The 11,699-nt window shown below is 40.3% G+C and overlaps 1 protein-coding gene across 1 annotated transcript; it reads right to left on the minus strand.

Annotated features, from left to right (window-relative positions):
- Positions 1-7,845: 7,845 nt before the first annotated feature.
- p2ry4 (pyrimidinergic receptor P2Y4) lies at positions 7,846-11,457 on the minus strand. Its single transcript, XM_057849950.1, has 2 exons — positions 10,803-11,457; positions 7,846-10,711 (listed from the first exon to the last, which is right to left on the minus strand). Exon 2 carries the CDS (start codon positions 10,702-10,704, stop codon positions 9,667-9,669), a length of 1,038 nt encoding a protein of 345 aa, XP_057705933.1. The 5' UTR covers positions 10,705-10,711; positions 10,803-11,457; the 3' UTR covers positions 7,846-9,666.
- Between the last annotated feature and the right edge of the window lie 242 nt (positions 11,458-11,699).

Here is an 11,699-nt window from a genome sequence, read left to right on the forward strand (position 1 = left end):
GACCTTGAAATGCTTCTTACGAAGCCGCTCCTTTGTTTCCCTGGCTGTGTGTTTGGGATCATTGTCATGCTGAAAGACCCAGCCACGTCTCATCTTCAATGCCCTTCCTGATGGAAGGAGATTGTCACTCAAAATCTCTCGATACATGGCCCCGTTCATTCTTTCCTTTACACAGATCAGTCATCCTTGTCCCTTTGCAGAAAAACAGCCCCAAAGCATGATGTTTCCACCCCCATGCTTCACAGTGGGTATGGTGTTCTTTGGATGCAATTCAGTATCCTTTCTCCTCCAAACACGAGAACCTGTGTTTCTACCAAAAAGTTATATTTTGGTTTCATCTGACATAACATATTCTCCCAGTCCTCTTCTGGATCATCCAAATGGTCTCTAGTGAACCGCAGACGGGCCTGGACGTGTACTTTCTTCAGCAGGGGAACACGTCTGGCAGTGCAGGATTTTAGTCCCTGGCGGCGCATTGTGTTACTGATAGTAGCCTTTGTTACTGTGGTCCCAGCTCTCTGTAGGTTATTCACTAGGTCCCCCCCTGTGGTTCTGGGATTTTTGCTCACTGTTCTTGTTATCATTTTGACGCCACGGGGTGAGATCTTGCATGGAGCCCCAGATCGAGGGAGATTATCTGTGGTCTTGTATGTATTCCATTTTCTAATATTTGCTCCCACAGTTGATTTTTTTACACCAAGCATTTTACCTATTGCAGATTCAGTCTTCCCAGCCTGGTGCAGGTCTACAATTTTATCTCTGGTGTCCTTCGACAGCTCTTTGGTCTTGGCCATAGTGGAGTTTGGAGTGTGACTGACTGACTGAGGTTGTGGACAGGTGTCTTTTATACCGATAATGAGTTAAAGCAGGTGCCATTAATACAGGTAACGAGTGGAGCCTCGTTAGACCTCGTTAGAAGAAGTTAGACCTCTTTGACAGCCAGAAATCTTACTTGTTTGTAGGTGACCAAATACTTATTTTCCACTCTAATTTGGAAATAAATTCTTTAAAAATAAAAAAATGTGATTTTATGTTTTTTTTTTTCCACATTGAACATTTAATGTTATTTTTATTTACTCTTTCGGTGTTTCTCAACTTCAAGTAGAAGTGACCTTTAGCCCGAGGGATGCAGCATTTGGATTTGCAACAGTCCATCTCAGCTCATCCAAACAAACGCCAAGTAATTTTGATCCGAAGGTCCTTCGACTAAATGGACTGGAAGCTGATGAAAACGTATTTTACGGTGAATACGGCAGTGCCGCGGCGAGGTTGTTCTCGTTGAAAAGACGTGACGCATCCTCCACACAGCCAATTTATTTTCCCCTACTTGTAAAAGCACACTAAAAGAAAACATGTTTTTTTTTTCTCCCGTAAATGTCACGAATCAACTTTTGGATCATAATAGTACTTCGTGTCCTTGACTGCAGAAATCTGAGAAAATCACACCCTTTTCTCTGTGCCGCGTGCAGCATAATAAAATACTGATGCTCGAAATAAAAACCAAAGTGAGCCAAAAGGGAGCCTTGTGAGAAACGCTAATTAGAGAGCATTTATTTCATTTAGTTCGGGTTTATTCGTTCATGCGAAAATCTATGACAGGTCCCAGCAATGTCAAGCCACCATGAATGGATTTGAATTCATGAGTCTATTAATTACACGTGGCATAACACCAATAAATCTCATAACATACATAAATATGTAAATGCAGAAGTAGTCTGAAGTCATTTAACTCCCTGATGCCAGAATAAACATAAAACGACTCAAAAAGCATTGGAGTAATACAGAACATTAAAATAATAATGAGAAAAAAAAATACGACAGAGTGAAGAGCAGACGTATTTGCACCCCTTGTGATTTTGCAAGTTCACCCACTTAGAAAATAGGTAGAGGTCTGAAATTTCAGTCATAGATGCATTTCCACTTATAAAGAAAAATTCTGGAACTCACATTGTATGATTTTTCAATAATTTATTTGTAATTTACTGAGGTTCATAAGTATTTGTACCTCTGAGAAAATCAGTGCTAATCTAAGCATTTGTTTGCAATTACAGAAGTCAGACGCATTCTGTAGTTCTTCACCATGTTTTCACATATGGAAACAGTGATTTTTGGCCCATTCCTCCACACAAATCTACTCTAGATCTGTCAAGTTTTTGGGCTGTCGTTGAGACACACAAAGTTTCAGGTCCATCCAGAGATGTTCTATTGGATTGAGGTCTGGAGACTAGCTAGGGAGCTAGGGCACTCCAGAACCTTGATATGCTTTTTACTTGGTCAGCTTGGCTGTGTGCTTCGGATCATTCTCATGTTGGAAGATCCAGCCACGACTCATCTTCAAGTCTCTGACTGAGGGAAGGAGGTTGTAGCTCAAAATCTGACGATACATTTCACCATTCATCTTCTGTTTTATAAAGTACAGTCGTCCTGTCCCCTTTGCCGAAAAGCAGCCCCAAAGCACGAGGTTTCCACCCCCATACTTCAAAGTGTGGATGGTGTTCTTGGGATTGAATAAAGTTTGCACCAAAAAGTTCTACTTTGGTCTCATCTGACCACATGACTTTCTCCCATGACTCCTCTGCATCATTCAGATGGTCCCTTGCAAACTTCAGACGGGCCTTCACATGTACTGGCTACAACGGGGAAACCTTCTGAGCAATGCATGATTTTAAACCATTGCAGCATAGTGTTCTACTGACAGTGGCCTTTGAAAGTGTGCATCCAGCTCTCTTCAGGTCATTGACCAGCTCCTGCTGTGTAGTTCTAGGCTGAGCCCTCACTTTTCTCATCATGAGTGATGCCCCACGAAGAGAGATTTTACATGGAGCCCCAGTCCGAGGTAGTTTATCAGTCATACTTAGCCTTTTCCGTTTTCTAACAATTACTGCAACTGCTTTCCAATTGTCCTATAGCCTTTCCAAGCTTTGTGGAGCTCAATATTGTTTTTTCTGGTGCCTTTCAAAAGCTCTCTGGTCTTGCCCATGGTAGCAGTTGGATTATTACTGACTGTGGAATGCACAGGTGACAATAATGAGCTCAAACAGTTGGTGGGCGGGTTGTTACTCATGGGCAGGGGCGGACTGGGACTAAAAAGCAGCCCTGGACTTTGACTCAGCCCAGCCCATAAGAATCGCTATACGAAGGGAAACACAGACCCCATAGGGGGGTCCGGGAACATGCCCCTCCCGGGAGAATTTTTTTTTTTTTTTTACATTTTATTGTAAAATGCACCAATTTCGTGCACTTTGAGAGAAAAATGAAGAAAATGTGTCTAGACTGTGACTGTCTGACTACGGGCGCTCAAAGTACTGCAAGGCTGAACTGGAGTTGGATTCATTTTCTGTACTAGCTCTATGATCAACCTGAATAAACAAATGAAAGAATTTATTTTTCAAAGCAAGTTTTACGTATCCAATTGATTATAATATATCTCTATAGATCTCTGTCTATAAAATGACTTCATTGTTTATGCCATAATTCAGTGGTCTCCAAACTATTCCACATAGGGCTGCGGCGGGCGCAGGATTTCATTCCAACAAAACAAGACAAAACCTCTGCACCAATCTGGTGTCTTACAAGTGTAATCAGTTGATTGCAGTCAGGTGCTGCTTGTTTTAGCAGAAACTTCATTGGTTAAACTGTCGGTACTCGATCGGTTAAAACAAAAACCAGGCCCCACAGCGGCCCTTGAGGACCGGTTTGGAGACCCCTGCCATAATTAATCTTGCCATACAAATAATAAATTTCAATGAAAATACAATACACATTTCAAGACAAATCCTGTATACATAAACTTCATTGGAAAGTATTAACCAGAAAACAAAACGATATATAAATGATTAATAATGTATATAACATCAATTTAACTACCTAAACTTTAAAGTAAAACCATTCATTTTATTAATATTTTGTTATATTTCTTCTGAATTAATATTGCTATGCTGCGTGTGCATACATTGTTTTACGGCTAAAATATTTTTTCTTAGGAGAGGGATAGTAGGACTAGCATACTGTAACTTGACACGATTGCAAACGGGTACATCGACTAGCTGGCACGAACCCTTTAATTGTCATTTATTTGATTTAAAATGTAGCTACCTGATGGATAACAATTGCCAGTTTACAGAGCAAGTAACCCTCTTCATCCCAATTTACTTGCCCTGCGCTTGTCTGGGGAACTTCCAACAGTTTATCGTTGCCCCCTCCCTCTTCTTTTCTCTCTCCCAGCACCGTCTGCACGTCAGAGCGGCTGCAGCTCCCTCTCACCATCGCCGGGAGCTGAGCTGTTGTTACCCGACGTGGCCGTTGCAGCCAGACTGCTGCTTGCGAAAATATTTGTCGATTTATGACATTTTAATGCTTCACTCTCCAGTTTCTTTAATTTTTTCTCTCTAACCTTCTCTGCGCCACCCTGCTCTTTTCAGTTTTTTTGCCACCACCATCCATATTGTGCATTAACACTCGTCGCTATTTTGCTTCCACAAGGAAGGAACCAATGAAGGCTACTCTGTGCTTTCGTCGTTCCTAGTCTATCAGATTGGCGGTGAAAAACCAGGCGCATTGCTGCCACCTGTCGGATTGGATGCGAACTGTAGATAATCAGAGGATAGGGGGGATAAAAACATTGATGCATAATGAATGGCGGCCGCCGGCCGTCCACGGCACCGGCCGTTCTGTGATCCTCCAGAACCCACAGATTACCAGTCCGCCCCTGCTCATGGGGTAAATGTGGACCTTTTTTTCTATCACTGTTTGAGTGTCATAATTATTGCTGATTTTCAGGGGTACAAATACTTATGGACCCCAGTAAATTACAAATAAATTATTTTTTTAAATCATACAATGTGATTTCTGGATTTTTATTTTTTTTTTAAGATTATGTCTCTACGAGCGGATATGCATCTATGATTGAAATTTCAGACCTCTACCTATTTTCTACGTGGGTGAACTTGCAAAATCATGCGGGGTGCAAAACTACTCCTCACTGTAGATAGCTATAAGGAGGAATTTTCTATTTATTTTATAAATTTTACTCCCCCACCCTCCAAAATAAAAACTGTTTTAATTTTTAAATAAAACTTTTATTGTAATCTATTACTGCATCTATATTTACTTTTGTCTTATTATTTTTGTTGTATTTTTATGTTTTCTTTTTCCAATTTAGGGGCCGCTTGTTTATAAAATATTTTTGTCAGTGTAAAAAAATAAATATTCAATATTAGATAGTTGAGTCAGTCTAATAGTATAATTGACCAACTGTGAAATGGAAGAAAAAAAAACATGCAAACACATTTAATATTTATATGACTAAGGCAGATTGTGTTTTTGAACAGTTCTGATTGGTTTAAGAGCAAAGCAGTAAAACAGGATGATGCAGCAGTGTTGGAAGCGTAAATATTGTGCATAAATCTCACTTTGGATTATACAGTATATGATTTAGGCAAGCATCCTACTTAGCTAACAAGATGTATGATCTTTTTATTTATGAAACTATGTAAATACACAAACAAATACACATAAATCTCAATTTGGTTTATACAGTATATGATTTAGGCAATTATCTTACTTAGCTAACGAGATGTATTATCTTTTTATTCATAAAACTGTTTGTAAATACACCGCATTTCTCTGTTTGACCGCTAGAAGGTACTGCGCGCTCGGTTTGCAATTGAGCCTTTAAAAAAAAGTCCGCAAAACGTTTTAAGTTTAGGAATGCATAAACCGCTCACAAATATAAACCAACTGACTTTCTGTCAAACTTATGAAATCATTGGCTGCCATTGACGTCTACTAGTGAGAAACACATTTAAATTCACAGCAGTAAGATGAAAAGAACCACATTATTTGAAGTCCATCATTGTCATAGGCACTGAAAGAGTTAAAAAGGTATGCAGCATTTCCTCTTCCATGCAAATCTGCGACTTAAACGTGACCAAACTGAGACATGGAGGTTTTTAGAAACGAGTTTCATGTAAGAACATGTTTGTAGGTCCCAAAGCTTGGCGGGGAATTGTGTGGGAGGTTTGGGAGAGCAATTGAACAGATGTCAAAGCAACAGACGAAAACAGCTGGCAGCTGTTTGTGTTGAGTGCATGTTAACTCTTTGGTTGCCACTGGCGGCGATGGACGTCCAATCTTTTGGAACTGGGAAATTTAGCAATGCCATCTTAATGGACTGGACTTTTATCACTTGCAATGGCAGTGAATAAAAATTAACTGTTGATTTCGGAACAATTCCAGGGAGGGGGCATATACCCCCCCCCCCCCCCCCCCGGTGGCCGAAAATGTCATTGCATATAATTGACTTTTCCTATATATGAATTTAAAATTAAGACTTTGCCGGTAAAATGTTGTCTATAAATGTTTAAAGCAACAAAACAAACAACAAAAATTAATGAAATGAACAAAAAAATCAAAAAATATATATATAATGCGTCAGAATTATTTTTGGAACACATCATGTGACTATCACTTTAGAGACGGCCATTTGCTTTGCTTAGCCAAAACCACCAAAGGACAGATTCTGGCAGGAATATTCAGTCAAAAAGGATGCAGCGTCTACTTCTCCACGAGGTAAGACAGAAAAACGCACGCGCTCACACACGCACGCAGACCCGCACACAGCTGGGATGCCAGTATGTACGATCATGGGCTAAACTACTATCCAAGCATATATCTTGTAAGTTAATTTTATTGCTGAAACTGCTTTTTGGCTTCACCGACATGTTTTGCCCCCCTGCCACAAAAGTCAAACTCCACCTATGTTTCCCAGTTAAAGAGATTGGATGTCTATCACCGCCAATGGAACCAAATGAGTTAACCTCTATTATTTGCAAATTATCCCCACAATTACAAAAAAAATACTGTATTTAGTTTTGGGGGGGTAGAAAAATTCTGAACTGCCACAAAAGCATTTCATTTCTGTCAGTAGGAGCATTTCAACTCTTACTGTTTTTCAACTATGACCAGCAAAAACACTTCATTGGTGGTTACTATATATATATATATATATATATATTAGGGCTGTCAAAATTATCGCGTTAACGGGCGTTAATTAATTTTTTAAAATGTTGGATGCAATTAACGCAGATGCCCCGCTCAGACAGATTTAAATGACGGTACAGTGAAGCGCTCACTTGTTAATTGTGTTTTATGGAGTTTTGCCGCCCTCTGCTGGCGCTTGGGTGCAACTGATTTTATAGGCTTCAGCACCCATGAGCATGTAAGTAATTATTGACATCAACAATGGCGGGCTACTAGTTTATTTTTTGATTGAAAATTTTACGAATTTTATAAAAACGAAAACATTAAGAGGGGTTTTAATATAAAATTTCTATAACTTGTACTAACATAACAAGTCTTTCTATCCATGGATCGCTTTAACAGAATGTTAATAATGTTAATGCCATCTTGTTGATTTATTGTTATAATAAACAAATACAGTCCTTATGTACCGTATGTTGACTGTATACATCCATCTTGTGTCTTATCTTTCCATTCCAACAATAATTTACAGAAAAATATGGCATATTTTATAGATGGTTTGAATTGCGATTAATTGCGATTAATTACGATTAATTAATTTTTAAGCTGTAATTAACTCGATTAAAAATTTTAATCGTTTGACAGCCCTAATATATATATATATATATATATATATATACCCAAATTTTCCAAAAATTAGTACCATATTGGCCCGAATATAAGACGGCGCTGATTACAAGGCGACCCCCTCTTTTTCATGACTGAAGTTTGAAAAAAAAGACTTTTTGAACACCAAATTAATTTTTATACAGAAAATAATTACAGTACATCTGAAACATGATTGTAACAATATATTTGCGAGAAAAAGCCTGTTATTTTTGCATCATTCAAATCTTAATATCTGAACATTTAAATATGTAAACTAAAGTGCAATCACATTCGTAAATGAATGGCTTCTGGTTTTGAAATATAAATAAACCAATCTATAATGATAAAACAACAAAATTGCAATAACTGCATTAACCATCAAAGTGAAGTCTAACTGTAACTGTAGTCTTGAAACAAATCTGAATAAGGAAAAACATTGCAATAAAATAATGCAGACTGGTTCAACTTGAGTAGCTGAGATCTGTCATGACTGAACATCACTTCAATGATATCTGGCGCCGTCTAGCGTCGTGAATGGGTATAATGTCTAGACCGCGAATATAAGATGACGCCCACTTTTTCAGTCGTATTTCAAAAGTCGTATTTCAATACAAAAAACAACGTCTTATATTCGGGCCAATACGGTAGTGAGTGACCCAAATTTTATAGGAAGTGACCAGGGAATTCTCCAAAATTATCAGAATGTGGGCCAAAATCAACAGAAAGTGAGTTGTAAGTGCCCCCCAAAAAAGTAAACCGAAATCAACAGGAAAAGACCAAGAAATGCCCCAAAATCAAAAGGAAGTGGCCAACGAATAAGAGCATCCTAGAATTTTTTCTACAATCAACAGGAAATGATCCAAAATGTACAGGCAGTGATCCATTAGTACCCTAACAGGAAGTTAACTGGTTAAACTTGAGTAGCTGAGATCTGTCATGACAGAACATCGCTTCAATGATATCGGGCGCCATCTAGCGTCGTGAATCGGTATAATGCCTAGACCGCCAATATAAGACGACCCCCACTTTTTCAGTCTTATTTCAATGCAAAAAAACACCGTCTTATATTCGGGCCAATACGGTGGCATACAAGTGACCCAAATTGAATAGGAAGTGACCAGGGAATTCTCCAAAATCAACAGAAAGTGAGCTGTAAGTGCCCCCCAAAAAAGGAAGTAAACTGAAATCAACAGGAAGAGACCAAGAAATGCCCCAAAATCAAAAGAAAGTGGCCAACGAATAAAAGCGTCCTAGAAATTTTTCTAAAATCAACAGGAAATGATCCAAAATGTACAGGAAGTGACACGGTAATGCCCGATAATGTACACCCATTAGTACCCTAACAGGAAGTGACTCACAATTAATTCATTGCCTCCCACTGATGAAAATAGACTCCCAATTCATTTAAATTGGGAGGACTGGCTCTTTCTGTGCCATTGATGGCGCTAGATGTCCAAATGGATGGGACGTATAGTGTTGTCAATGCCAATGAGGAAGTGATGTAAATTGTAAAGCAATTCCTCCAAATGCAATTTCTTATGAAATGTATTTTCTAGTATGTCTCTTTGGTTTTGTTCAAGTTAACTATTGAAAAAAATAAAGGGATTAACAACACATTTGAAGAATATATTCCTAATATGAAACGGAAGAGGTAAATTTTGGGTTCACGATGTCAAAGGTCACAGTGGTCAGAAAAGCAATTTTGCTTGAACTTAATAACTACATAACAGATTATCCTAGTCAACTCAAATATGCAGGCCAACAAGGTCAAAGAGGTAGAAAATGACAAAATATAGTGGTGCTTTGAATTTGTCTGGTCGGGCAGAATTGCTAAAACTATTTTGACATTTTTGTAAGACTGGTTTTGAGTAAATGGCTTATAATAACACATAGTAGTCTCACTTTCAAAATTCCTGTCAACTTAACATTTTTATTTATTTTTCAAAAACTGTGGGAGGCCACTTGTGGGCTCCTCTACCACCAAGTTTTTTGGAGGACACCCTGAAACAAGGATGTTTTTTTTTCTTCTTCAGTTTCCTACAAATTTGTCCCCTGTCCGTCGACCTGAGCGTCCAAGGTCTTGTATACCAGTGCGATACTTGCATTCTTGTCAACTGGGCCCCGGTCGGGCACTCGCCCAGCTTCGTTCCGCCTCCTCCCAGTCAGAGCATAAAGCATCTGGGCTCGATAGCGGTCCCCGGCCAACAAGTACAAGACTGGGTCGATGCAGCTATTGAGGCTAGCTAGCGGCCTGGTGATCTTGTATGTGAAGTTGACCACGTTAAGCGTTTGGCAGTCCAGCTTGAGGACGCGGGCAGTGTAGTAGATGGTCCTGGTGATGTGAAAGGGCACGAAACTGACTGCAAAGACGATCAGCACCACCGCAATGAGCTTGACGGACTTCCCCCGCGAAGCTAGGTTAGCGGACGAGCGCAAGGTCCGTGCCATCAGGCAGTAGCACACCACGATGACCAGGAAGGGAAGCCCGAAGAGAAGTACCATTACGGCCGAGCTGTAGTCCACGTAGTGCCTGAAGGCGTCGCGGCTAGTGGTGTCATGGCACAACGTGTCGTTGTCCCTCTTGGATGTGGTGACGAACACCAACTTGGGTACTAGGCACACCGCTACCACCATCCACACGGCGGCGCACGTTAGGTGGGCGTGACGGGCTTTTAGTAGGGTCAGTGCTTTGATAGGGTGGCAGATACCCATGTAGCGGTGCACGCTAATACAGGTGAGCAACAAAATGCTACAGTAGAGGTTAGCGTAAAACAGGAAGCGGACGATTTTGCACGCCACCACGCCGAAGGGCCAGTGGCTGCGGTTTGCGTAGTAGTAGATGAGCGTGGGGAGTGAAAGCACGTATAGGAAGTCAGACAGTGCCAAGTGGAACATGAAGACTGCGCTGGCGTTCCACGGGCGCATTTTGGCAAAGGTCCACAGAGCAGCTGCGTTGAGCGCCAGGCCTGCTGCGAAAACCAGCGAATAACAGACGGGCAGAAGGATGTATTTGAATTCTTCATTGAAGCGGCAGCTTTGGTTCAGTGTGGACGACACCGGGGTGACCGTTTCCATGGGGAAGCTGAGGGTGTACAGAAATGACAAGAAGCTGAACTGAAGCTGGCGTGGTTTCTCCAGATGTGCCGACAAAAACAAGGATAATCATGTCATACCTGCACAAATCTGAGTCCTCTCCCTCAAGATCCACCTCGAGGTCCCCTTCAGGTACACCCACGGCGTTCCTTACATTCGATCTGTGTGCAAAGTCACTGAAGTCCAGAGGCCTTTCTGGAGCGCATCTGACACGCTGCTAAGTTATTTGGAGGCGTGGGTGGAAGTGGGAGGAACAAGTGGGCTGGGGCTGGCTAAGGGGGAGTGGAGTGCGTTAATGCAAGATCCAAGGGGCGGAGGCACAGGGGAGTTGTAATGTGCACCGTTGGGTGAAGCACAACCACATGATGGGATGTAATCATGTAAAATTTAAGAGAACTAAGTTGAAAAACTGGTAACATGAACATCTAACAGCATGTCTATATTTGAAAAATGTCTAAGAAGTACTATAAATGTCTTGAGGTTGCTCCCCAAATGTATGGATGAATATTTGAACAGCTGCACCATATCAGATTTCTTTTTGGATGGTTTGTATGGTCACATGCTTTGATACACTTCAGAGTCATGAAATAGTAATGCAGCATCATAAAGACATGACATTTTAAAGTGCAAGAAGACTTGCCCCCAAATCACCAGAAAGTTACCTGGAAATACCCAGAATCAACAGAACGTTACCTGGCATGCTAAAAAAATCAACAGTGACCCAAATTTCTCCCCAAACAACCAGGAAGTTACCCAAAATGCCCCCAAATCAAAAGCAGTGTTGGGCATGTTACTTTAAAAAAGTAATTAGTATAGTTACTCACTACTACTTCCAAAAAGTAACTGAGTTAGTAACTGAATTACTCTATAGTAAAAGTAACTAGTTACCAGGGAAAGTAACTATTTCCGTTACTTTAAAAAAGAAGTTGTTGTATGTCAAAGAATTTGAAAATTTCTGAGCAGTATTCCAGTCAGTT

The sequence above is a fragment of the Corythoichthys intestinalis genome, chromosome 11 (genome assembly GCF_030265065.1).
Source record: "Corythoichthys intestinalis isolate RoL2023-P3 chromosome 11, ASM3026506v1, whole genome shotgun sequence".
Classification (NCBI taxonomy): domain Eukaryota; kingdom Metazoa; phylum Chordata; class Actinopteri; order Syngnathiformes; family Syngnathidae; genus Corythoichthys; species Corythoichthys intestinalis.